Consider the following 27,892-nt stretch of genomic DNA (forward strand, 5'->3'; position numbering starts at 1 on the left):
GGGCAGTGCCCTGGTTTTATTGCACCGGTACCAGAAGGGTGCTGAACAATAACTAGCTACAGACTTCAATAAAAAGGAAAGAAGAACCTCTCCACCTTAGTGCTATTGTGCAGTTACGGAAGTCACCAGCTAAAAAGCCTAGTGCCCCAAATACATAGTGCTGGTATCCAGCTTCACACGCTAGAAACGCATCCAAAGGCTATACATTTATCTTCCGGACAAAAAATTGTAACATTGCTCCAGCACACGTCCCCCCACACCTCCAAAGTAAACGCCACCTAGCCACAAGAGATTTATTCTATAGTTTATCGTCTATCCGAACCACAAGGACTATTATGAATGTTTCATTTCAGTGCCATTTACTACGCTACCTCCAACCAGCAGAGAAGACTTTTACGGTGCCGAACACCACACACACTCACAGATGTCACACACACAAAAAATGACCTGGATAAAGGACTACAGCTTCCACATGGAGACTGTCACTTTTCCAGGGAGCCTTCAACAGGCAAAACAGGAAAAAGCGGAGGGGAAGGGGATCGGAAAACACTGACAGCCTGAAAAAAGGCTTCCGGGCCCAGCTGTCTCAACACGTGGCGAGATGCAACGGCTGACAAACCGATTTCCCCACCCTGCTAACATCTTGCACTGCAAGCTTTTGTCTTTTCTGAAATTGTTGGTAGTCAACTAGGGAAAAGGGCACTTGGCCAGTCGTAATTGCAAGAGTTACAAAGTACTACCCAATACTAATACATTTCTCCACACGATCCACAGTCAGCAAAATTTGCAACTCAAGAACTGGGCTGCCTAGTCCTTTACTAAGCCGCAAAGGCTCTTAGAAGACATAGGTGAGTAGAAAATGAATATCAGCTTACAAAGAGTTCGCAGTTGCTCTTCCCCAACAAAAGAGAGTTCTGCTTGATGGCTTCCCCTACTTTTAGGTTAAAAAATAAACAGCTCAAGAACCTGTCTCACGAAGTTTTATAAGCGGCCTCTATGTATTTCCCAACTACTTGCCAGAATAGTCTCAAACTTCCAACACACTGAAATGTAAGTTTTGCTGGTCAGGGAGATCTCACTTTTTATGAAGAGGGAGAGCTGTACATAACATCCGCTGCAGGACTTACTTCGTTTCGTTCACCTCGTTTCAGTTGCATCCTAACTTCAAAGAACTGCATCAACAAAGACCTAATACTGATTTCAAGAGCATCCTACAGAGAGATGTGGGCTACCAGCTGCTCCAGTGGAGAAGGACAAGGAATAAAGCACTTTTTCTTGCAGCAAAGAAGTTTCAGATAGGACAATCCTTCCTAACATCCAACTATAAGAACAGCTGAACTTTGAAAGGTCAGGTCTTTATTAAAGAGTAACACATCCATAAGGATGTTCTAGGAAAACTGAGTACTGCCAAAACACAAGGAAAGAAGGGACTTGGCAGGCACGTAGTCCCTGTATTTCTAAGCTAAGGATACTGCCATGCACAGGGGAACTCAGGGCTTAGCTTTAGCAGCCAAAGGGACTCTTGACTCATGCAGAACCCATGCTGGGCCAGGAATGAAGAGTCAGTAACAGTAAAAGACATTAAGTTCAACGGATTTCTCAACAAAAGCAGGACACACACGTTACTGAATGGAGGAGGAGGAGGAGACAGGTGAGAACTCCGGGTCTGACAGATTAGACCACATGCAGGTGAAAGTAAAAGCAAGTCAAAGATCAGGTTAAGATGTCACTTAACCTGTAACTACCCCCTTCAGGAACAGAAAGGAAGAACAATTAAAGTCTGGTGTCAATACAAAAACACTACTGCAGATAGTTCTCATGCTACTAAAAAAACCACAATCAATTAGATATTTCTTCTATGTATCACAGACCATCCTTGCCTAATATTTTCAAAACTGTTTGGTTTTAAGTCTAAACAGAGCATGAGGACACTGAGAAAACACTACCTACCCTAGGATATGGGTAATAGCATAATATCTTGATAAATCCAGACAAAGATCCGATGAGAAAACTGTACAAGAGGATATACCTCCCACCAGGAAAAAGCAGAGACATATCAGTTATTTCTTCCTTCCCGAAACCACTTGACGATCTTTAAAGGAGGACCGGTTCCTCGAGCTCCGAAATGCAGCACCTCCTACCAAAGAGTTGCTTATTAGACTACGCATTTATTTTTTTATTTTATTTTTTTAATTTAGGTATGAGGTATTTATTAAGACTGCAAGGCGCCCTGCCTTATGACCCAATGAGGGTGCCTGCTTGCTCAGCCAGTAAAGCTCCATGTCAAGCCTACGTCACCCACAGCCCAGTTTCCCCCTAAGTCTGAGAGGCAAAAACTCAGCTCCAAAGCAGCCACGTTGTGGTTAAAAACCAAATCAGACTGGGTAACGAGCAAACAAAGAAGTTATACTGTGCAAAAAATGTAGCCTGCATAAACATATATTCGCCCTCTCTCTAAACACCGGAAGTTATTTACGGGGTGGGGGGGGGCACCACTAGCCACAGCTTCTGGGGAACCTTTTATCCCATGCTATATTAAAAAAGCTGGACATGAAGTCATCTTTCAGAGGAAGCATTTAGTTCCACGTTCTTCCCTTCAGGTCTAAACAAGTCTGCAAGCCTGAATAGCAGATTTCTCCTCGGAGACTCATCAATACCGCCTTTCATCCACTGAATCGTTAAGTGGCCACTGTGCGTACTCGGCAGCTATTTTATAAACCCACAATATTTCAGCTGGATCAAAATTCAGGTAATTAAAATATCGAGAGGCACTCATTCAAGCTAATGCCTGCACAGCGCCGTCTCGAAGCAGAGCTCACAGCCCTGCACCTCCGCTACCACCGCTGCGGTTTGATCGCTTCTCCCCAAACCTCTGCAGAGGCAAGGGAAATCCTCATTTCTAAGTGTCTATTCCTTGGTCTCAGCAATATCCATCATACCAACAGGCAAAACGATCTCCAGGACCCAAGAACAGGCAGTCTCCGCTCCCAGAGCGCAAGCGTCCGCATCAACCATGGCCTGCGCAACTACCTCGCAGGGAAAAGGGCAGCAACCAGGAAACAAAGTTTAGGGCTTTACTGTCTGGAAAGTGCCAAAACTGATTATCAAAAAGTACAACTACACTTGTCACAGGCTATTTTCTCTCCTTTTCACTCATGAGAAAAAGAAAGAAAATCATTTTCCAGCTCCACGTTATGCACTTTGGCGTGATTGCAGACAATTTGGTTAGGAAGCATCTCATCACAAAATTTCATTAACCAAAGTCCCAAATTGGCCACAGCTACTAAGCCACTACACAAAAGGGCTTTAGTGATATTAGACAGCACATACACCTGACTTACATGACAAGAAAATCTCACACTCGGGTCAGAAGCATGGTGGCAGTTTATGGAGAAATAGAAAATGGGAGCAAAATAATCTGAACCTTTTTATACCATGCATCAAATTCCTCCAGTTACACAGTCACGGCTAGCGTTGCACGCATCAACATCAGTGTACACAACTTAATTCATGCAAGTGTACTTCTTTAAACCACGTAAGACGATTTATGAAACACTGTTTATACATCAGCTAGCATCCTAGAATTAAAATAAAACTGCACAAGAATATTTTGCTATCTACTTGTTGACCAGCACGGTGAAAAATGCCGAGCTAATGCACAGCCTCATACCGCAGACATCCGAATTTTTCATCATCTACCTTCCTGTGATTAAGATGCTCCTATCACACTTCTCCACTTACAGAGGCCCCATAATTTTAGCTACAGAAGAGGAGTTGAACACCGTTGCGTTGAGTGTTGATCGTTCATTTGTAGACGTTATCTGTTCTGCCTGCAAACGGGTTATCACAGGGAAAGAGCAATGTGTCTTAAGCAGCAACAACAAAATAAAGAGATGTGCGTGCGCGTACAGAAGCGGGTACTACGCTGGGAGCTGAAGAACATCCCCTCAGTAGCTCTGTGCTCTAGATGCACTCGGCTCCTTCTTGTCCTAGGGGAAAGGAGCGGAAGCCACTGAACCTGCAGCCGTACCTCACCTTTCTGCAAAATGGCAAACCACTCCTAAGAGCTAAGTCACATGCTTCCAGAGCTCTTTGAAGATGAAAGCTGTTATGGTCCTAACCACAAAGCTACCAGACATTTTGTCTCCAATCCTGCAAAACAGCTCAGCATTCAAGTTATGTCAGCCCTGTAGGAAGGGGTCAATCAACATACTTAAAGGTCAGCTCAGAAACTAGTGAACGGCGTAGTGCTCAGCACCTTACAGCATCAAGGTGGGCATCATTTTGAATTGGAAAACACACCCCTGAGGAGGCAAATGCACTTTTACAGCAGCCTCTTTGTGGTACTAAGTCAAAACTAGCTGTATGCATCCGTGCGTGCTTTGAAGTAGACCAAAAAGTAGACCAAACTGTACTTTCTAAGTACGGTTCCTACTCTGATCTATGTCATGTAATCCTTTCAACTCCTCTTCAATACCACACTGCCTCTGGGTAGACCACGGACATTAGAGATGTTTTTTCAGAAGCTAAAAACATACAGGCTGTTGAGCAGAAGATATATTTACAGATGCACAGAAATGGTACACCAACTGTAGCGACTTCTACATTTTGTGAAGATATACCCACAAAGCAAAACTTTTCTTGCTATTTTATACTGAAGGTTTTGGGGCATCACCCACACGTTCAGAGCCAAGGAAGCAGCAAACCCTTCGGGAATATCACTCTTTGGTACGTATTTACCAGCGCTGAGCCTGTCATTACACAGACTTCTTATCCTCCAAAATTTGGTCAGCCAGCTGCCTTATGCAGCACTGCACAATCCTTTTGACATATAGAGCATTGCAAACCCTATTATACAGCCCTTGGCAACCTGCCAGATCCGAAAGGCATACTTTTTTAAAGGCATGAACAATTCTTGCCCCCAGTATGCCAGAAAAACAAACCAGCCTCGTACGCGTTCGAGTAGCAAATGCTCCTCAGTTGTACATACTGTCAGCACTCACACAAGAGTATATGGATCGAGAAAAGAACGCGTCCCTAAAAATAATCATTCTCCTGGCTGTATGGAGCCCCAATATTCAAGCAGGCATCAGCAGCTCTCTTCCTGTATCATCATTCAACCTTTGCAACACATGACTCCCTCCCCCCTTAAAGATGTTTACAGAAAGATAGCGCAGCTGCGTAGAGAGGGCAAGGAATTTCGGTGTAAGCAAACTAACTGTTTGGGCAAGCAGGTTGCCAGCGGGCAGCAGGGGTAAATCAGTGCAACTTAGCTAGGCACAAAATGTCTTGGTGGTAACACCTTTCAACATTTCTTTTGAGAAGAAAACGTTAAGCTGCACGAAGCAGAAATGAACTCATTTCATGCTTTTGGGGGTGGGGGGGGAGGGAGGGGAAAATGTTTATTTTTTAGACTTGACGTAATCACATGTCCTAAGGATCGCCATGAAAAGGATACGCCAATGCAATATAGCACACATGGGAGACAGATACCTTTCCTTCTCTGAGCCTGTACCTGCGCACTGCACGTCAAGCTTTTTTTTCCTTACACTGGTTATCATCTTTAACAGCTGGACTGAAACTAGACCTTAAAGTCATTGACGTTAACATTCCTCATCTCCAGAGAGACCCCAAGCTTCAAATAAAACACAGCTGCAGAAGAGCTGTCATATTAGTACATGTCAGAGTAACACAAATTTGCCAGATTCTCCGACGCGCGCAGGCGGCCCCTTGGATTCATCTGAACGCAGAGCACTGGCAGCTGTACTTGCAGGAGTAACTGGCTCAGCGTTTTATTTTTTCTAACAAATATCTTTCCCCACTCACTTTATATTATATTTCTGACAAGCACGAGTCCATCCCTCACCAGCAAATCAGCCCTACTTATCAAAGGGCTCTTAATCCTTGATGTGACCACCCCCTGGCTCCATCTTCCACAAAAAGCAAGATGAAGAAGCTGCTCATCACTGGTCATAAAGGCAGGTAGAAGGCTGCAAAAACAGAAATATGCCTTCTTATGCCTGTCACCACACGTTCTCTTCTGTCTCTTTTGCTTTCTCTCCAAGACCAACAGCTTTGAAAGGCTGAAAGAAAAGGCGTACCACGTTCTCGCCCAGAAGAGCTCACTAGTTGCAATGAGCAGAAGAAGAGGGTCCGCCTCCTTTTGAGCATTAAAATAGCAGTAACTGCCAAAAGCAAAGGGTTGATGTTATCGAGATTTCAGCGAGAAGATCATAAATAAGGTGCAAACACTAAAGAGTTAAAAAGACAACATCCCTGCCTGTAGCTACACCTCTAAATTTTCACTCCTTGTGCGGAACCTTCTTTCTTGTTCACCAGCGGGATGAAGCTTGGAGTCCTTTCCATATCTGCACATCCCTCACGCTCAGGGAGAGGAATGAAACCAACTGGGAGTCCTCACCAGATCCATTAAAAATTAGTTAAAACCAGTGTAAGTAAAGCCCCAGGAGACTCGTGTGGGCCTGACTGCTCTTTATTTGTATCCCCACCTCGCTGCATCAGGTGCTGCATGCAAACAGCAAGCCCCTGCCCTGCGCATGATGACAAACGAAGACCACGTGAAAAGGGAAAGCAACGACATCAAGGAAGTGGTGAACCTCAAACGCTGCTAATTTCAGTGTTTCCAGATACGTTTTCTTGCTTTTCTTTTTCCTTCCAGAGAGCAGAGAAGGATGCGATTAAAAGGAACACAGGGTTAGGGCTCAAAAGGAAAAGCAGCATTACAGAGAACGCTCTCGGCCTGAAAAGACAGGATCTTCCAAAAACCATTCTCAAAAGGCCTTCCCAAAAAGTCATCTGCACAGATTTGCCTCGCGCTACAAGAAAAACTGAAATTAACAGCACGTTACGGCAACGCATTTCCCAGCTGCCAGAAACGCGTCACAATCCATTCGGATCGGACGCTCTCTTCCCGCAGGGAGCTCCAGAAAGCACGTTGCGTTCACAGAGAAACTGCCCGACCTTAGAATACAACGCTCAAAACTGCTCCTGCGGGGGTACACGCGTTTTTTGCTTTTGCTTTAATAAACTTCAGCCACTTTGAAGAAGATCTTGCGTAGGAGTGCCACAAATTACAAGTGCCCCACACTCGAGGACGCACCACAGGGAACACCAGCGCTTCGGGAACGGACAAAACCCCGCGGCGGCCAGACTTCTTCCCCCCCGACCTTTACGATTCTTCAATCTGATCCCGAAATCTCAAGGCGCCAAAGCCCAGTTCTAGCGCACACCTGCCAAGCACAATTCCAGCTGTGAACCCGCCACAAACCATGAGGTCCAGATGTGATCTACACGCTACATAGCGAATGTGACCCTCATTTTGTTTGGGAGACGTGGATTTTTCTTGCAGGGAAACCGAAGCTCCAGCTCTCCCTGAAGTTGCTGTACCGGTGTAATGTTTGTGATTCATTTTTACACTTGATAGTGTTCTCCATATCACTCAGCTTTAAACTTAATCATTTTGGAGCTTGTTTTGTTGAGCATCAATTGCATAACTACGCTGTGGTAGAAGAACAGACAGAAATTTGGAGTTTCTGGAGAAAAGGTTTCCGGCAGTTCGAGGGACCGCTGCCAACAAAAGATCATCTTGCTATCAAAAATACGATATATTAATCACATCGGCATATATAGTCCTCACCTTGGCTGCGGCACCTACCTGCCTCCGCTGGCAATACTTCAGAGTAATTTTAACACAGCGTTGATTAACCCCACTGTCTTTAGAATTAAGTTTGAGGGAGAGCAATACACATGATAAAAAGAATGTGCAAAATATTTAGTTGGGGGGGGAAAAAAAAAAAGAAGAGGTGGATTCTGCAGCAAACCCCCCAGCACTGCAGGCCACCTGGGACCTCGCTCATAGGCTGCTACGAGGAACGGGCACCGACAGCGCACTTGGATGCGTGCGGGCAGACCCCGAGCCTGGAGGATGCTGCCCGAACCTGCCCACACAGACCCAGCTGTGCGGAGCGGCGCTTACAACGCCAGTTTTCACTTTACTACTAAAGGTACGATTAGCTGAAAGGCTCTGGGCGGCTGTTATAAAACAGCTACTTTTTAGAAACCGACACAGTCCTTTGTGCACGATTCACAAACAATTCTAACGCAGCTCATCAGGCGTATGGCATCGGCTGCAGCAAAAAGCGCGGGTCAAATTTATTTGTTCTCCTCATGCTAAACAATGGGCAGATTTCCCCCCCCCTTTTTTTTTTAATTTTTTAATTTTAACAACCATCATGCTGCTAAAGAATTGTGATGCGCTCCAAACCCACTCACCCCATGTAATGCCTTCGTGATATCCAGTTCACAGAAAAGCTTCCACTACTATGATGGATTTAAAAACAAAAAACAACCAAAAAAAAAACCCCACCTGTGCCCATCTGCACAAGCTCCTGTCAACCTATTTTTGGTGAGCAGCACTGACACGCGAGGAGCGATGCCTAAGAAAAATCAACACACCAAAGATTCATTCGCTCAAGAGCAAGAAAGCGTTATCGCTTAGAGAAAAGCGGCAGAGGATGAACATGCTGTCCGTCCTTCTGCACCGAAATCCCAAACCGCACGCTTCGTCTGGAACAGAACATCTCCTACATGTTCCTTGCACAGCGCCCTGCAAATGGCTCCAGGGTTTGTGATCGTTTCCTGGCTGGGGCTTTTTTTGTTGCTTTATTTCAAAGCATAGTTAATAAAAAATAAAAGGAGAAGGACAGCACGGGGACCACCCCAGCACGGGGACCACCCCAGCAAGGACTGCAGCATCCTCTTGACCGACGCACACGCGTGCTCCCCCTCCCCTCCGCAATCCTCCCGCTCTCCACAAGCCACGCTTTTAATTAAAGGTCTCCTAGAGAGAGATCCGTTTAGAGCACGCGCAAGCCCTCGCCGAAAAACAACTTTGAGCGCCAGCAGCTTCTCCTCCTCCCCCCAAAACGCAGGGGAAGGCGCTCACCTGCGCTCTGCCGCCGACCCCTCCGCCAGCCTCCTTCCTCCCGCCACCCTCCCCGATGATGAAAGCGCACCGGGGGGGGGGGGTTCGGTGCCACCGGGCTGGGGGGCGCGCGGCGGCCCCGGCCAGGACCCCCTCGACGCTGCAGCATCCCGCAGCGGGGCCGGGGAGCCGTCGCTGGCACAAGGCGGCAGCGCTCTCGCGCCGCGTATTTCGGCGGGCCACGGGCTGGTCCAGAGGAAACCCTGCTGCTTTGCCGCCAAGGGCGCGTTCAGAGGTCCTTGCCGGGCGGGACGGCGGTCGATGGGTTTCGGGGGCGCTGGCGGAGAGGAGCGAGGTGGGCACGCGAGACCTTGGCGTTCGCGCAGAGGAAAAGCCCCAGTGCCACCGAGGCGAGGGCACGCAGCCCGGGAGCGCTAACGCACCAAGCGGCGACGGCAGTCCGGGCGCACATCAGCTGCTGAGCATCTCCAGGTGGTTTTTTTTATTTTTATTTTTTTAAATTGTTAATTATTTTGAACCGTGCCCATCAGCGTGGGCACGGCGATACCTGCGCGGCCCTTGGCCGGCCGCACCCCACGGATCACAGACGCGCGCATCCCCGCCTGGCAGCGACGGCATGGAGCGAAACGGTGGGGGGGGGGGGAAAGGTGGAAAAGGAAATAAAATAATAATTTAAAAAAGAATAACAACGAAAAAAAAAAAACCCAACGGGTTTGGAAAGCGCTGGCGCAAGGGAACAACTTGCACCTTTCGGCAGGGGCGAGCGGGAGGGCGAGGCGGCGTCCGGGGCACAGCTCGCCCGCCCGCAGCCCCCGGGGCCCCCAGCCCCAAACCGCCCCCTCTCACCTTCATGTCGCTGATGATGGTCTGGAAGAGGCCGCCGAGCGCGCTGCACTCCTTCTCGATCACCGCCTCCATTTTCCCAGCTCCGGGGCACGCCGAAACCGCGGCGATTTCGCTGCTCGGCTACGGGAAAACCAGCCGCCACCTCCACCTCCACCTCCTCCTCCTCCTCCCCCCCCACCCCCCGGCTAGTTCCCCCCCCCCCGCCCACAAAAAAAAAAAAAAAGGTACTCAAAAAAATGCAATCCTTAAAAAAAAAAAAAAAAGGTGGAGGGGAGGCAAACAAGCTAATTACAAAAAAGGGGGGGGGGGAAAAATAAAGCAAAACGCACACACCTGACCTCCTGTCTACACCTCTAAAAAAAAAAAAAATAAATAAATAAAAAATGCAAGGGGGGAAAAAAAAAAAAACCCGGCGCCACCGGTGGCTCTCCGCTACACGCCGCTCCGCCCGCCGCGGCGCAGAGCCGAGCTGGCGCTGCCCTCCCACGCGCGGGCAGCGGCACAGCCCATCTCCGCGCCCCCAGCAGCACCGGCCCGGCCGCCCCGCAGCGCGAGCTCCGCCGCCGCCGCCGGAACAGCTCCTCGCTTGCAGCGCGGCAGCGACCCCGCCTGCAGCGCGAGCGCTTAAAAAAAAATAATAAAATAAATTTGAAAAAAATAAAGCGCCGAAAAAAAGAAAAATGCGTGCGTGTGTGTATAAATATAAACACACACACACACAACACCACGGAACTGCGTATTAAATCAAGCTGCGCTCGGTGCACCCGAGCCGCTCCGGCGCTGCCCCGGCGGCAGAGCCCTCCGCCCGCGCGCAACGCCGCGCAACCTCCCCGCTCGGCCCCGCGCGCGCGCCCCCAGCGCCGCCGCCGCCGCCACCACCTCGCTGCGTCACCGATCCTGCTGGAAGGGGAGCGGGGGGGGGGAGGGGGGGGTGCCCCGGCGCGGCTGCTGATTGGCCCAAGGGGAACGATGGGCGGCGGCCCTGGGAGCCGCGGGTTCGATTCCCGCCACCGCCGCCGCCTCTGCGTGGGAGGGTTGCTTGGGGGGGGGGGGGGACGAGGCCAGGCTGCGCGAGCGCCGTTCGCGGCGTGTCCCTGCCCCTTGTGAAGCAGGGAACGGGGGGAGCTCCTGAGGGGGGTTTCCTCCAGCGCTGCCCCCTTGCGGCGTGGAGCTGTCAGAAGAGGCCTGTGGAAGGCTCGCGCCCGCGGGGCCGCCCACGCGGCCGTTAAGCCCCGGCCACCTGTGGCGCGGCGCGCGCTGACAGTGAGGCGCGGCGGGGCCAGGCGCGCAGCGCGCCCTCGCTCTCCCCTCACGCCCCGGCTGGGCTGCCGGACCCACCCGAGGCCTCGCTCCTGCGCAACGGCCCCCTGCCAGGGCTCCCCGAGCCGTCCCGGCCCCACGCGGCTCCCCACGGCCGGGCCGCTCCACCTCTGGCCCTCTCCCCACCGTGGGCTGGGAGGTGGCGCAGGGGTGAGGGTCTCCTCGGGACCTGCCGCCGCCGGCCGCGGCTGCTCCCCGCACGCCGAAGGCCCGGCGGCCCCCGGCCCAGCTTGCCTCACTGGTGACTCTTGTTTTTTCATCCTCCTCCTGTCTCGCGCCGTTCGAGGCCCTCGCCGTGATGCCACAGCCGAAGAGGCCGCTGCGATGGTGAGCGTCGAGTTCTTGCTGCGAAGGGAGGTCGCGCTAATGCCGTTCAAAGCGAGTACGGTCGGAGAGTCTTAACGCGGGCGAGGGAAATATTTTTTGCCCTTGTTCTTTGCGGTTGCCAAACTTCTGCTGTCTCAACTGAAAAATGTCAAGCGGCCTATCTGCCTCAAACCGAGTAATTAGAAAATTTCCTCTGAAAACGCTCAGCAAAGTTAAAAGCAACTGAAAATATAACCTTAGCAGAGTAAAACTGACAGCTACTTTAATCATAGATCAAATGGGGCTGCTTGTACCTCCTGTCCTACAAAGGCAAGACGATGGTTAAGGTTGTTAGCATGAATTATATATAATAAAATATATTTTTTAAAGTAATTCAGTTTTAAAATTCTCTCTGCTGAACCTCCAGTTCTACAAAACATCAAAGTTGAAATTTACTTTATATATATGTGTCTATATATATACACACCCTATATATATGTATGTGTGTATGTTATGGCTGAAGTCCTTTATGCACTGATGCATGTGCTTAATACAGCAACCTTAGAGGTACAGACTGAATATACTGAGGTTCATGAGACTTTTCATAGCACTGAGGTTAAGTGTCTGCTCGTCTTTTTCAGGGACTTGAGGCCTTAGGAGCCTTAAGATCCTATTGCTGCTAACTCCAGTGGAACCACCACGCTCCTGGGAAAATAGCCTGCGTTACTATGCGATTTGATAAAACTCAGATGCAGAACCAGGAAAATGTAAGTGTAAAATAATAAGTCTTAGACCTCAAAATGAGTTTACTCTCCCTTCATATATACATACACACACAGGTACGTGCATAAGGATGAAAAGGATAATTTTCATCCAAGGATGACAATTAAGCTTATCTTAAAATCTCTGCCAGAGAAGACCCATTATGGCACACCGTCATATCTTGGCTCACTTTAGGCACATACAAATGAAGGATTATGTTATCTATGTTAATTTAGCAATGGTGAAAAATACTGGACAGGTGCCATACCTCCAGTGGAACTGTTGCAATACAGACTTTAGCAGTGATTTCCCCTCTGCTTTTTACCACTTCACTTCAGCTAGGAAACACCTCCCCCAAGTCTGGCTGGGTGATTCGTTTTGTGGCTCGTTATGACTCCCTCTCTTGAAGAAAATTCCGGTAAATGTCCACCGTGGTTTATAACAAGAACACCTGCTCATCATGCACAGACCTACAGCTTTAGGTGTTTTTGCATAACTAGCATAACAATTGTCCCCTGGGACAGAGTTATATACAGTAATCTAACAGTAAAAGTTTGTGACCTACTTTGCACCCACTCCGTTTCTAGGATGGTCCTTGTTTTAGCATAAGTAATGTTGTCTATAACCTCTTTTTTGGATATTGCCATTTCCACTGTAAAAGGCTTCTAGTAACAAAAATTACAGAACGCATGGTGCATATGGGACAAGATGGAAGCAAATCTGTTTCTGCAAATAAAGGGTTGCTGAGAGAACTGTTTCGGTCATTTTTAAGAACTGCTTTAACGCTTTAATTTTCTAAATAAGTTAGTCCTGTCTGCTCTGTACTAAGCAACAAATCTTCATACCATGATGAAACAGCATGGAGGCATACAATAGAAAATTAAAGTGTGCGTTTCAAACCTCAAGACGTTGTAACACATGAATTAGGCATACAATATAAGAGAGTGTTTTTTACTTTGCAAAACTGAACGGACAAAGCATGCACACCATTGCTTGTGTTGAGTAACTTGCAAAACTACTATAAATCAAGCGTATGCAGTCACATGCCCATAACCTAGAAAGACCTTACCAAAAGTGTTTGAGGGTAATATTTTTCTGTCAGAAAGTACTAGTGTGTCAAAAATGGAAACATTATGATTTCAACAAACTTTTCGTGCAGGCAACAAAAAATTAAAATGAAATGTTGCAAATGGAAAAGCTTTATTTTTCATTTCAGTATTTTTCATTTCAAAACCTATTTTGTTAAATTTTCATTGTACATATCACTTCCAGTACTGTTGATGTTATTTTTCTATTTTTCTAAGTTTTTTGTTTATTCAGAGGATGTATAGATATAAAATAAAGCAAGAACATGTAATTTAAAACCAACAAAAAGGGGTCTTGGTGACTGGAAACTTTTTTTCTTTCGTATTGAAGGAAACTTCAGACTTTTAATTTTATTCTGCTTGTAAGGGACTTTGAGTTCTAGAATTTTCTGCAGAATGGCAATTCAGCTTCAGCCAGCTGTGGAGTTGGAGTTAGCATTTTTCCTCAAAGACCTGAGTCCAAATGGCTGTTTAAAGTGCAAGTGAGAAGGAGTTTAGTGATTTTGCTCTAATGTCGGGTTACCATCTGTCACGTTATTTCTGGGATCTACTTGACTGATTTATAGCAAATCGCTTCCTGCAAACATTATTTGCAAAACTCTTATGGTCAAAGGCTATTTCTGTGCTCATGAGACATCGTAACAGAGGAATGTTTCATTACCAAGTGATGACATTCTGTAAAATATCCTGTTGCATGGGCAAATGCCAGTACCACTTCATGACAGTTGGGTGGCTGAGTGTATCCTGTTCGGCAACCCCCAACAGATGTCAGCCTTAAAATTTGTCAACAGCACCATAGGATCCCACATTCTGACATTCTTCAACACATTTCGCAGCCTGCTGACACTGAAACCCCAGGAAGGCTGATAAAAGTATTTTTCTAGAGATAAGTAGGAAGCCTGGGCAATGACTTGGTTACTTTGCCTGGCCCGGATGGTTTTTGCTACTCCTCCTGCACTCCGTACCAAGGCGGGAAGGATAGCCAGGCTGAACAGGACACAAATTCATCAGGGTCAAGAGGTCTCAGCCCACTCCTAGCTTTGCCAATGGACTTGCCTTATGACCGGAACGTATCCATTCGCCTTCCTGTGCTTTGCTTTCTCTGTCTGTGAAACAAAAATCTCCAGTTTTAAAAGCATTTTAAGTATTTTTGCACTAAGGACAGGTGTGAATGTTCATTGCAATCAAGACTTTGTCAATGTGCTATGAAAATGTTTAACTGGGGTACTTATTTAGGTCCTGATCTTACAAAGATTTAAGCCCACTTATGAGTGTGAGTAGCCCCATAGCAGACTAGATTACACATGCACTTCAGTGTTACCAGATTGAAGTCATAGAACAACAATCACAAAAGGTACTTAATCACCTTTAAATTACAGTGTTCCTAATTTAGCTAATGTTATTCCCTAGGGAAAAATTGCCTCATCTAGCATACAATCAAGAAAGAATCAAGGGTTGTTCCTTCAAGTAGTTGACAGTTCAAAAAGAGATATGATATAGAAAAAGGGTTGCTAAAGGCTGAAGTATTTTATTGAATTATCTCTTTAAGGAATTGATGCAAATGAATAGCATAATACTACATTATACTTCCACAGAATCTTTCATCCTCAAGCTTTCCTAAAATAAACTTGAAAAACAAATGTATGTTTTTTTTTTTTTAATGGAACAAGTATTCTGACCCTGTTGGAGGCTTTCTGATAATGATTTATATTTTGAAGGGGGTTTGTAATTTCCTCTTTATAGATTTAGAAGAAGAGCTATCTACTAAGTGCCTGACACGATCCTTCAGTCATGGAGGTGCTCACCAGGTTCAGATCTGCTCTGTTCATAAAAGCAGATACAATCACTTTACAATGCCCAGTTGGCTAAGAAGTAAGATGGCAGGCAATAGAGCCAGAAAGATGAAAACAGGACTTCATGAGAGCAGAACAAACCCAACAGAATTCCTGTGAGCCAGGAGCCCCAAATTCATTACGTATGTTAAATAATAAGCCCTCCCTGTTACTAGTGAAGGATCTATATTATTTCTAAAGTAAGTTAATTATTCACTGGTCATATATGCAGTTGGGGACCAGGTGAGGGAGAATTCACAGCTTTCCAGAAGAGCTGCTTACAGTTTCTGGTCTGAAGACATGAGAAATAACAATTTTCTGTTTCTCTAACTTTACTCAGGTTATTTTTGTGCTCCAATTTGTTTTTAAATAACCAAGCGGCATTGCTGTAGTGTGGCACCTCTGCAATTGTTTCTGCTTGCCGGCAAAATAACAGCTGCTATTGCTTTACCATGATTGATTTCCACAGAGCAGCTCCATCTAAAGCCTACCTACAGGCAACAACTGTGCAGCAAAAAAAATCCATGCAGTCTCATTTTCAGTTGTAAGCTTTTCTTGGAAGAAAAATACATTTTCAGCAAAATCCGACATGGGCTGTCGTTCAGTCAGAACACGTTGAGGATGGCCCTCTTATTTTTAACGGAATAAATTAATCTTCCAATTTTTTCCCCCCATCCAGTAGGAAAATAAGTCCTTCCAATGGCTGTCTCTGTTCACAAGGCACAGAAGATCAGCATCAGGGCTTTCATGCTATCAAGGACTTTATAGATTGGCAGGGCTATTTTTCTTTTTCATGTGGTGGAATTTTAAATGTTCTTGCTAAGTTTTTCATCTCAGGCTGATAGGTTCAGAAAAGGTGCTGAGGCCTATCACTGCCTTCCAACCAATGCTCCTGTCATCTGCCTTAAGACTGTTGCATGATGAATCTTTATAAATGCCAGCTCAGGTTCCTGTGGCTGTGGTTGTGAAGATGCTTTTACCTTCTGTAAGTCCCCACGGCCCCGGAGAGCATATTTCTAAGCTACCCGCTCACCCACAGCCTCTCCTTCTTTGTCACTGTCACTAGAGTTGTGGCAGCTATATAATGAGTCACACCAGGATTTGACTTGGCTGAAAACTATGCCTATGAGAAAAGTTCATTTTAGCCCCAGAAGACGACCCTGACTTCTTGTATTGCATGAAGAAGGGGCAGCCTGTATAGCTGCATGCTTGTTCCCCACTAGATACCTTCATGTTTCTCACCTACAGCTAATGCAGGTTTAAAAACCCGAACAGTCAGGCACTCCTCTTCCCCCACCTCTAAAGAGTAAGGACTGCTCAGAACTGTTAAACTGAATCTGCTTTTAAATTAGATCGATCACGTTATACCAGATTTTGGTGTGGACACATTCACTTTGCAAGAAGATGCGTCACTTTCACATACTAAAGCTGTTTCGGTAATGCATCTTAAAGGCACACCTTAAATTACTTTGGATAAAATTTCCTGAGTGGGCCTGTGCAGACAAGCAATAAGTAAAAAAAAAAATCAGATCGTACTTGCAGTTACATACACGCTTAAGTACTCTGAAGAAATGACGCTTATAATAATGTCACCTTTGAAAATAGTTTGTGAGCCATTCTTTCAAGCGACATCAACTTTGACTTCAGTATAACTACACATCAGTCAAAGTTGCCTGTTGCATTACATCTTCAGCATGTGCACTAGTCCAAGCCTTTATGAGCCATTTCTTCTTTCCTGTAGCCTGTTGATGTGAATATTTACACAAAAAATGATTAGGGAAGATATAAGATTAAACTGAATACTCCTGTAGTTCCTACCAAGCAACAATGTTTAGTAGGTCATTATTTTTGAAATCTCTGAGATCTGTATTTATTGCTACACACAAAAATCAATATGTTGAACCGCCACAGGACACGGCCATACAAAACATTATGCAACACCTTCTCCTATAAAAAGAAAATGTTAGTCTGCCAATCCATAAATCCAGCTTTTAAACAAGCATTACATTCAAAAAGAAACGATTTAGAAAAAAAACATAACATATTTCAATGAGCAGACTTCCAGCTCTGCCTTATATAGGCGTAAGTGTAGAATATTCAGGGTTTTTTTTTTCTCTCTTTAGTTGGGTTTAGTTTTTGAAATCCTGAGGAAAACAACTTGAACGCTAATCCTCTTTAACGGACCTAGACACCTGGGATGTCAGTAAGGAGAAATCATTAGGTATAGGTTTCAGCTATCAGTCTAAGTTAAAGTTCTGCTGTGAACTCCATGGACAGAAAGAATTTTAAGTAGATAAGAGCAGAGTGAGAGCCTGCTACTATACAGTTGCTTCAAAAAAAGAAACAGCAAAATTAGAATTAGAAACAACAGGAGCCCTTCGAATAAAGCAAAGAAGATGGACAAAAAGAAATATCTAGCCTACTTATCCAGATAATACAGGCAGACCAGCACGTACTGGAATTTGGGACTAAAACCAAAGAGAGCTGACATGAGGACATACTGCAGGGAGGGACAAGAACAACAGTGAATAGTGCCATTGTGTGACTATTTTAATTAATTTTTGTAATGAAGCCAAAGCTCTAATTTACCATATCCCAAAGGTAAATAGAAAAGGTTGTGACCTTAATTTCAGAGGTGGGGAAGGAATACCTAATTGTTATGTAGTCAGCTGTCACTCATTATTGCAATTGGATAGAGACACTCTGGGTGTTACTAAGAATAGTCCAGATTCAGCAGTTCAGCGGTCAAAATGGTAATGACAGTTGCAATCTCTCTCTCCTTCTTCAGCTTTCTTAGTCTTTGATTAGTAACATTTTGTAGTAGTTTTACTGTGTGGATTGAGATACTTCCTAATCCACCGGCCTCTGAATGAACCTGTCTGGGCTAAGTAATATTTTCCTTCTGTCCTCTCAATATATGGATTGGGTGCAACCTTAGCAGGGTACAAAACATACAGAGATTACAGGCACTCCATCCTGCCTTCTTACTTTCTGTTAGCTCTGACTGCCAAGTAAGTAAACGCCTATGCGTTTACTTACCGAGTATGTTATTACTGAGTTAATAACAGAAAGGACATTTCTAGATAACAGGCCTACAAACTGAAAAGGTGCAGAAGCCACACCTTTTCTACTGAGGACCACTAGTAAGTATTATATTTAATAAAATATGCCTTATATGCTATTCAAAAAATGCCTCCCTTCCCATCGATCAGACTTAGCACAACTGTCTATGCACAATACAACAGTGTTGTGGGTTCATTTTTATGGGCCAAGGGAAAGAGGCCAGGACAGATCTGAGATTTGTGTGAGGTCCTTTCATCTTATCAAGTGCTGTACCTCTGTATGTGCGCAAATGAAAAGAGTACGATATCGAGTGCTCACTAAATGAAGTGTTTTATACCCAAGGTTTTTTTGTTCTTTGACCTATAATGACAGTTTGAAGAGGAAGTTATCCAGTATCAGAACATGCAGGATATAAGCAGAAATGCTGATAGTAAAAAATGCTGTCCTAGCAAGTTTGCCTATGACAGAAACAAAGGAGTGATCTGTGTCAGGCTAACCAGTTCAGACAAAGCATTCTGGTACTAGACGGTGTGAATATTGCTAGATTAAACACCTATAACGTGATAGCTGTCGTCCAAAATACGAAAAACAAAATGCTTCCCAAAATGCTTGTGTTAGTAGTGTTCCTCCTCTCTCAGCATACTCAGAAACAACCTTCTTTATCCTAGAAACATGAACATTTCTTTTAGCACTCTCCTTTTGTTCAATATTCCTACTCAGAATCCTGAATTACATAGTGATCTCATCTATGGTCTGTCATTAAATGTTCGTTGGCAAGGGAGGTTAATTTGCTGTTTGGCATCACAGTTTAACAGTTTAGAACTTGAGCATAAATTTAGATACATCCTTCTGGCTGGGATAGAGATCATCAGGAAAATTCACATTGTGCTTTCATCAACCAAGAATAAACATAATAAGTGGCTTTCTAAACTTCTATCAGTATTGGAAAATATAGCAACTCTTCCATCTTCTACGGCTGGCAAACCAAGAGTGGACCGTTTTCTTTGAAGGACGTGTTTCAACAAAACAAATTAGCGAGAGCCCTTATGAAATCTGATACCCTGTGCCACCAGGCAGGATGATCTAATGGTCTCTTTTGACTTTGAAATCTACGGCTGCGTGAATCAATCTCTAAAGAAGACCCAGGGTTTAGCGTAAATCTTGAGAGACAGATGCCAGTCTTATGGATGTTCAGGGATGATATATAGGGAAAGCACTAGTCCCGGTGGGGTTGAAGCATAGCAGTGGGAGGGAGAAAGTTATCATGAGAAATGACTTGTGCATGCCAAGTGGGCAGTGTGCTGGTCTCCACAGCTATATCTCTTTTGAGGACAGTAAGGTTGTTGGCAGAGGTAATAATGTTCCTTAGGCCAAATAGGGTATTTGGAAAAAGTAGACAAGTGTCTGAGTGCATGAGTTTTTCCTGAAGGCTAACTGAGAAGCAAGCAACTTCAAAGCTAAGTGAGGACATTTAAAATACGAGAATGATTTTTGGGTAATGTTTGACATTGTTCTAATGTGTGAGAAAGAAAAGTGTCATGATGTGAAAACATACCAGTTTTGTTTTTAGGACTGAAAATATCTACCCTGGATGGCTAGGTACTTGATTGACATCCACTTCTTTTGGCCTTTTTGATCCAAATCCTTTGGCAACTCTTATTTCTCAGCCTATGCTCCGTAGAGCAGGGATTAGTGAACAGGGCCTGTTTGCGTTAATTCTAACTCACGGGGGCTATGGTGCAGGGTCCCCTCCCACCAGCAGTGATTGTAAAGGGGAGTAGATTTTACGCCCTTTAGCTGCAAAAGAGCGCTTGGCTCTACAGGCAATGTTGGCATTCAGCTCTATAGATCTCAGTCATCTGCAAAGAATCACTGCACACTGACCTAGATACTCATTCAGCTCTTCTGCAGAACTGGTTTAGTTATAAGGCTGCAATTTCCCTGGTCTTTGCTCTGCCCTACGTCCTACCTTGGAGAGAAAAAAACGAGAGACAAGTTAATGTTAATCTGAATAGTATTTTCCTCCAATGTTTTTTTTCTGGAAAACAGAGTTTCTCAGGGAAATGTGTTACCTTAATCCTTCTCGGCCGCTCCTCTTCTCTGCTTTCTCTTTATGTTACTTTACCTCAGAAATCTTACCACTTTTCAAACATACACTGTCCGCATGAGGTGTGCCACCCCTGCTCCGTTCCCACCTTTCGTTAGGTCTCCGCCATGAGCTCCATAGTACAACAACAGAGAATGGAGAGGTCAATTTATTAGATAAAAAGAGAGTCACAGAAAGAGGATCGGCCTGGATCTCTGACTGCAGCCATCTGAGATGTCTGAATTGCACTCTAGTGTCCTATTATTAATGGGGCACTCAGTCCAGCTTGGTAAGTACGGCTAGATAACATGAAAGTGTCTTTTTAGCCTCTGATTTGTACTAGATAGGGAAAAAAACCACACTTAATTGCCTCTAAAATTTGACTAGAGTCAAATTAGATTGGCAAATCTAATTTTTCCTCTGAGAAATGAACAACTTTAATTCCAACATCTGGAATTATCAATAAAGGGGAATATTTATCTATGCAGTTTTGCTGTAGAGGGCTATAGGGCAACACCAATACAACAACCCAGAAAACAAAGTTCTTCTGACTTCTTTGTTTCATGTGGCGGATTTAGACCTTCAGAAAGCATAGCATCGTGCAGCATAGTGAAAGTGCAGTACTGCACCGTCACTGCCTTCCTCAGTAGGTCAAGGAGAAAAGCTTCCTGGACCTGAAGGCGTTTTTGTTTAACTTGGTATACTATAGACTGCTTCTGAATAAAATCTGCACACTTCATTCTATGCAGAACCGTGTGGAGCCATGGGCTCAGTTCTCTGCTCCTCCACAGAGCTTTTGTGTGACCTCAAGTGAATTATTCAGACTAAGATGCTAAAAGGCATTGAACTATGTCCCTCAGTTTCCTGTCTTCAATATAAGGCTACCTAAAAGCCACGGGTAGACAGGCAAGTAACTCCATAGAAATGGAATTTCTCTGATCGCATGCACTCCTTCAGTATTAGACTGAGGCCAACCCACATGCCTAGTCCTTTGTAGATTTATTTATTTGAAATCAGAATAAATCTCTCTTTTTCCTTCTTTTGTCTCAGTTGGGGTGAGAAATGATTGGATTACAGGACTTTGTAGTTTGCCTGTTGGTGTAAGTACTTTTGCCTATGAAATATATGAAACCCAAATTGAAGAGAAAAGGAAGCTGAGGAAAATGATCTTGCATTTAATTCCAGGTATGATGAGGTGTATGATTACCCACATTTCCTGGGGGAATGGACTCCGCAGTCCATATCCCTATTCTGTCTCTCGTGTCTCACCCTTCCCCACTGACCAAGGGTGAAATGTAACTTCAGGCTCAGAGGGTCAGGCAACTCTTTGGTAGCACACCAGCGCTATCGAGGCATCTGAATAGCAGAACAGAGACTTTGATTTCGGCTTTGTATTCAGCAAGTCTGAGAGAACAGTCACATGGGAGATTCAGCCATAGCATATGACAGGAACAGAGATGATTAGCTCTAGATATTCTTGCAGATTGTTCAGAGAAATGGGAAGAAAATACTGTGAGGCAGAGCAATAAAGATCATAATTCACTTGACATGATTTGCAGGGCAAGGTGAATAACATAGAAGTAAAGGAAACAATGTGGCTTTATTCCCAGATATATAAAAATGTGTCTTTGGAGCTTGATAATTTCTTAGGATTAGAAAAATCCTGCAAAGAGCATGGTCTTGAGAGAAGTGAATTTTGGAGGCATCTTTTTTTAAAGAAGGGGGAAGCAAAAAGGAGATGAGATTGACAGCCCTTGCCTGTTCTCTTTGGCTGATGCTTTTCTTCCTAATAATAATAACAACATTTGCAGATGTGCTCTTGCTGGCATGACTGTGGCATGGGCTGCTCTGGGGAGAAGCCAGCCCCATTTTCATCTCGTGCCGCTGTGTTTTCTTTTTCCTCCCCCACCAACCTCTTGTTAAAAGTGAACTTTCTGTTACATTCGCAGTCTTACCGGGGCCAAATTCTCATCCCCTAGGCAAAGTCTGAATAACTACGCTCAGTGGGAGGAGAGAGAGAGGGGAAAGCTGTGTGGAGGCAGGACTGGGTTTTGAGAAAGGCTCCCAGAGGAACGAGGGCGTACAAGAGGGATTCCAGGTATCTGAAGACTTCAAAGCTTTCTCTGTGGCTAGGGACGGGAGTTGGATTTCATCAGAAGACGACCAGGAGCCTTGAAGGCCAGTGCCTAGCTGACTTTTGGTAATATTCTCAGATGACAGAGGATTTCAGTGTCCTGAAACGTTAGGACACGCTTCTCTCCCCCTGTCACACTGCTGTATTTAAGATGCAGAATTAAACTGACCTGGAACTTGCTCCGGGAGAAACAAGTAGGATCTTTTGTTTAGTGTTTCACCCACTCCCACTTTTTGCTCTGTTTCCCACAGACGGGTCTTGAAGCTGAAAATTCATTTGCTTTCCCTGCCTTTCAGTGCACGTTGCAAAGCCCATCTTTTGCAGGCTGTAAGGGAGGCCAGCATGATGTAATTGGAGATTATGAGCTGGAGGTCATAGGACGTTTCCAGCGGGTGCTTACAATTTGACAGTATAGGTTATCTGTAGTATTTTTTGAAGGAGGGTCTGTTACCAAAAAACTTTTATATTGAAATTAATGAATTAGAGTATCTCACTGAAAAATGCAGATATTTTATTTAGTTTTAAGTATGCATAGCTGTCCAGAACAGTGCCTTGGCGCCAGTGGAATTAAACATAAGGAAATAAGGCAAGCCATTGAGCTGGTTTGCCTGTCACCTGCCAATAGTTTAGCTTTCAGTTGAATTCAGCAACTTTACTCTTAGAGATAACAAGCTTTCCAAGTAATAAAGTAAATGCAAAGATGGCAAGCAGTGCATTTAAAATATTGACCAGGGCTCATGCAAGAAATCCATTCCTTTCCCCATATCTACTTATGAATTTCCTTAAATGCAGCTAGATGAAGTAATTTTACAAGGAGCATAATATTATTCCCTTGTATTAATCATGCGTTAATTGCCAATGCAATCTGAGATGGCGGTACGAAAGAACAAATAGGAAATAGGCTTCCAGATTTTGTTATTTCTCTCCCGCTGTGATCACTCAATAGGCTTGCTTTCCCTCCCCGTCCCATCCCTCCGTCACAGACAAGAAGCTGACCGTGCCAAGGAGGAATGGTGGCTTGCAATGCATCTGTTCCACACAGTTGTATGAAAGCGGGTCCTTCTGCTCCCACAGTAGCCCATACACAGAGGGCACGTTATGTGCATGGCTGCTGCAGGATGTTCTCTTTGAAACACTGTGTCAGCTTGTCTCACTGATACCCCAGTAAACCAGGACTTTTGGAACATGCATTTTTCAAGGCAGTGCTTTATACCATTGCAGTCTATATAAAGGTTGAGTTTTCTTCTGCCAGTCCAACTATCTTATTTCTTCAGGATTCAGTGCACTTTATACTGATGCTAGTGGCAAGTCTGCCACTTACGTTGCTGGGAGGAGGAATTGGCCACTGTAATAATAGCATACTTTATGTGTAATCTGGCCATGAGAATTTAGTGGATATGGCACTGCATGGATTTAATTGATATAATGTGGTTTCCAAGCATTGATCTGCAGCACAACCTCTCAGCTAAATTTCATTCTTGAAACTAAACCGGGCTCTTATCAAATGATTTTCTGCAATGGTCAAAGTAGAGCAAAAAAAATCTGAAAGGAGATGGTTCTTACACTAGCAGCAAGTGAGGGCTCCTGCATTTCACAAGTGGTAGGAAAATTTCTGTCTCAAGAGACACTGGGGCTTTCCTCACTAAGGTAGGAGCTAGGAGGTAGGAGCAGGTGTCTCTAACACTGGCGAGCTCTCGTGAAAGACTACGTCTCTGTCTGCAGCAAAAACTCAGCAGGCGTTCCTGTGGTCTGTGAACTGTTGCTGGTTGTCAAAGTGAGACCGTACAGCAGTGAGCAGTAGAGCCTCCCAGGCTCTGTTGAGGCCAAAAATCAGAAGGCTTATAAACCAATCGCTCTTGTCCCGGAAGCAGGACGCCACCATCAACTGAATCATGGGATCTTGTCTCCGTGATGGACAGTGCTGCTTAGCTTCCTGCAGTGTGCTTGCCGTAACTCCCCAGGGGCCGTACTCTTCTTGCAGGTCTTATGAATGTAGCTCTCCCTCCATCTCCAGATTGTGGAGATGCTGATTTCCTCGAAAAAAAGGAGGAGGAGGAAGAGACTGAAAGGTGTACTGTTGCAAACAGCTTTTCTCCAAGTAGGGATTTTTTAGCAAAATGTGTTCTGAAACTCCAGATCCCACCTTCTCACAAAGCACTAAAATTCACATTTAACTGAAATAGCAAGTATCTTTCACCAAAATAAGAAATTATTTTTATATCACACACAGTTTAGCTATGGACATCCTGGCTGTAGATTGTCACTGAAGCCAAAATCGGGGTGTCCTGGACATTTCTACAGGTAGAAATACTATTGAATGATAGCTTGTAATCAAAAATGTTTGGGAAAGTCCTCTTTCGGGTCTAAATCAGGCTCTGATAATTTGCGATTAAAGGCAAGACACTCATCAGAAACCGACTATTATCTGCCTGTCATACATCTGCGTACTTACCATTTTTCCTCTGTCTTCCTCTGCAGCACTGACTAGCCTATGACATGATGAAGAAGTTGGTAAATAGTGATGGTTCTTTGTAGGATGCCTAGGCTAAAGCACATTTGCGAGCAGAGCCTTAAGCAGGCCTCACTTGGAAAATGAAGTCATTGTCCAACAGTGCTTCCACTTGCGGGTGCAAAGCAGTGGAGCAGGCACACGTCAGTCCCGTCAATATTTTAAATCTAAATGTAAACAAGAAAGCAAGGTGCTGTTGAGGCAGTCAGCTCACCCAGCTGACTAAGAAGTAAATGATGGAGAATTCCCAGGCTAGAGGCAATGGCCTGCTTTTCATCTTCACCTCTAGTCCCTTGGGGAAAACATTACTATTAAAGCAAAGCTCCAGGGAGCTAAAAAAAACTGTGTGTAGAGATTCTTTGGAGGAAAATTTGGCTCCAGTGAAGTCAACAGGAGTTTTGGACTCAACCTCAGTGGAGCCTGAATTTCACCTTTGTGTCCTTAAATCTGTCTTTAAATGTTTCCAGGACTTCACAAAACATTGTCTGCTTGATATGGACTTTTACATCACGATTGTATGGCGCCTGATATAGTCCTATGAAATTCACCATTCTTTTGCGATAAATCACATCTTTCTCTCAAGGGATAAAGACAAATAAATGTCACCTTAGTAATCCTGTGAACTGAATCAAGAGTTTCATGTATCACTGGGCTTCATGACTAGACCTTCATAGTTTCGATGGGAAACTCCTGTAAATCAAATGCTCCTGCAGAAGCTATTTATTTGAGGGACAACTGGAATATTCCAGTGATCCGGATTTAGTTATTTTTGGTGTCTCTTTCCACAGAGAGTTGGCAACCCAATGGAATTCAGGGGACCATGACTAGCTATTCAAGTTTTGCTCTGTTGGATTAGTGCCGTGTATATATTTTGAAAACAGTGTCTGCTCTGAGCAGCAGATAGAGCTATGCCACAGCCCACATCAGTGAAAAGCTCCTGTGATTTTTTCCCTCTTCCATTTTCAGTGAAGGCTGTCCTGTGTTCTCACTCACTTCTATATTTTATTGCCAGTGTGGAATGCTTTAAAAATGCCATTAAGGAATGTGTTACTCACCCAATAGGATCTACAGTACATTTCGCTCTCTGCACTTTTCCTGACAGCAGCTAACCCCTGAATCTACAGTATCATTCTGATGACTGAGAGAGCACAAGCGTATTCTGCCTGGTAAGCGTAACTTTGGGGCTAGCAACAGCATGCCTCTAATACAATGTGCAAAGCCCACTTTTTCTTAAGTGCACAATGATTGTGATGTGGTTGGTCTGATTTTTTGAGGTGCTTCGGCAACTGAGGGTCTCAAGCGGAAGGTCTTTAATTTCTCAGCAAATGAGACCGGACACTGGAGATTCAAAAACTAAATCCAAAGAATGAGCCACCCATTCACTGAGCGGTCAATGAGCCACCACTGCAAAGTCCAATGACTTTACCTTTTTTCCTCATCGCCACTTTCCTTTCCTGTTCCTGGAAGAATTTAGCCTGATTTCTTCACTTTCACTCTACTTTCAAAAGCACTTTTTTAGAGCCACTGCTTTTACCAGCTTCAAAGTGACCTAGGATCCGAAAGTAAGTCAGCAGAAAGGGGGTGAGTCAGCAGAGAAAAATGGCTTTCCATTTTACAAACCTGCCGTCCACTGGGTCTCTGAGAAGGGAATAATCAGTGCATGGGCACAACCACCTTCATTCTTGGGTAGGCATGGAGAAATAACAGCCGGGCCTCGTGCAACATCAGTCTGTCCTGTCAGTCTCTGGGAAGTGCCTGCCATAATGCCACCTTCTCAGAAGCCAGGCTATGGGCGCGGAGCGGATTTCCCCTGCAGAGCCTTCACCGAGCAGGCAGCGAAGGATCCCTCCCCTGCCTCTTCCCCGTCTCACTGCTTGCCTGGCTCTGGTCCATGTCTCTCTACAGACCACTACTAATACTAAAGGGTCCCCAGTGCTCTGGGAACCCCTGGGGCAGAAGTTGGGACTGTAATTGTTTATATGCTATGGACTTTTATATACTGAGATGTATAATGGTGATTTGAGGCTTTGCATGCATGCATGTACTGCTTTACCATCCCTAGAACCCATCTCAGGCTGCTGTGGCTATGCACTTTGGGACAAGAAGCAGTAGGACTAGGAAAAGATTGGATGCACAGGAGTGGGAGCCCGGACTGTTCAGAGACATTCCCAGTTCTGCTTCTGACTCACTGTGTGAGGCTATAAAGTGAGATAACTTCTCTGTTCCCTATGTTGAAAGCCTAAAAAAGCAACCTCGACCTACCCAGATTAAAATAACTTGAGAGCCTGGGTAGCATCTTATTAACTGATCGTTGTTAAAAGGAGAGAGACAGAACGAGCTGGAAAAAAAAAACACTTTCAGTTCCCCTGTTCTGTCTGTAAGGATGACATTTGATAAAAATGTCACTCAAGCAATTAGAAGTTAGCAGCACTACTGCCATCTAATTCTCACAGTCCCTACCTACCACCCAGGGTCTCTGTATCCCACTTAGCGTTAGCAAAAAATTATGTTAATAAGCAGTCATATTCTCCCAGCAAAAGACAGAATCCTGGTGAAATGCATAGGAAATACTAGTGGGTGGTTGTTGTTAAGAGCAAATTTCATTAGAACTATTTGTAAAAGACGGAGGAGGCGGATAATAAACCAAGTGCTAGCACAGAGAACGTCATGTTGAAGTCACTAGAACTGCTTTTGTGTCTTCAGCAGGAGTCGGACTGGGTGCAGAGTCTGGGTCATTTTTGTAGGCTGTCTTCTATGCTCGTGAGCAGTCCTGGAGGTGGATGACTTTAAAGTCTCTTTCAGAGAGTTGTTCGCCAGAGAAATGTGTCCACCTTAGATATTACAGATGTTTAAAATTATTTTTCCTGGTTCAGTTTTGTAAGAAATGTCCTTAATGATACAGGTACTCAGTTCTTTGTTGCCGCGAGTTATAATATGAAAATAAATATTTCTCTGTCAATAGAGAAAGACTGGTTAGTCTTTGG

General features: G+C 44.8%; 1 protein-coding gene across 18 annotated transcripts in view; it reads right to left on the reverse strand.

Annotated features, from left to right (window-relative positions):
• The window catches only part of MTSS1 (MTSS I-BAR domain containing 1), a 123,403-nt gene extending 112,678 nt beyond the window's left edge, over positions 1 to 10,725 (reverse strand). For 10 of the 18 annotated variants that reach the window (XM_068933250.1, XM_068933245.1, XM_068933251.1 and 7 more), the window contains exon 1: positions 9,812 to 9,980. In XM_068933250.1, the coding sequence (XP_068789351.1) occupies positions 9,812 to 9,883 (72 nt within the window). In that variant the 5' untranslated portion in view covers positions 9,884 to 9,980. Of the gene's footprint in view, positions 1 to 9,811; positions 9,983 to 10,144; positions 10,628 to 10,690 lie in introns of those variants that run through there. The other 8 variants (XM_068933254.1, XM_068933240.1, XM_068933233.1 and 5 more) reach the window with 4 other exon arrangements.
• Between the last annotated feature and the right edge of the window lie 17,167 nt (positions 10,726 to 27,892).

This window comes from Struthio camelus, chromosome 2, assembly GCF_040807025.1.
Source record: "Struthio camelus isolate bStrCam1 chromosome 2, bStrCam1.hap1, whole genome shotgun sequence".
Lineage (NCBI taxonomy): Eukaryota > Metazoa > Chordata > Aves > Struthioniformes > Struthionidae > Struthio > Struthio camelus.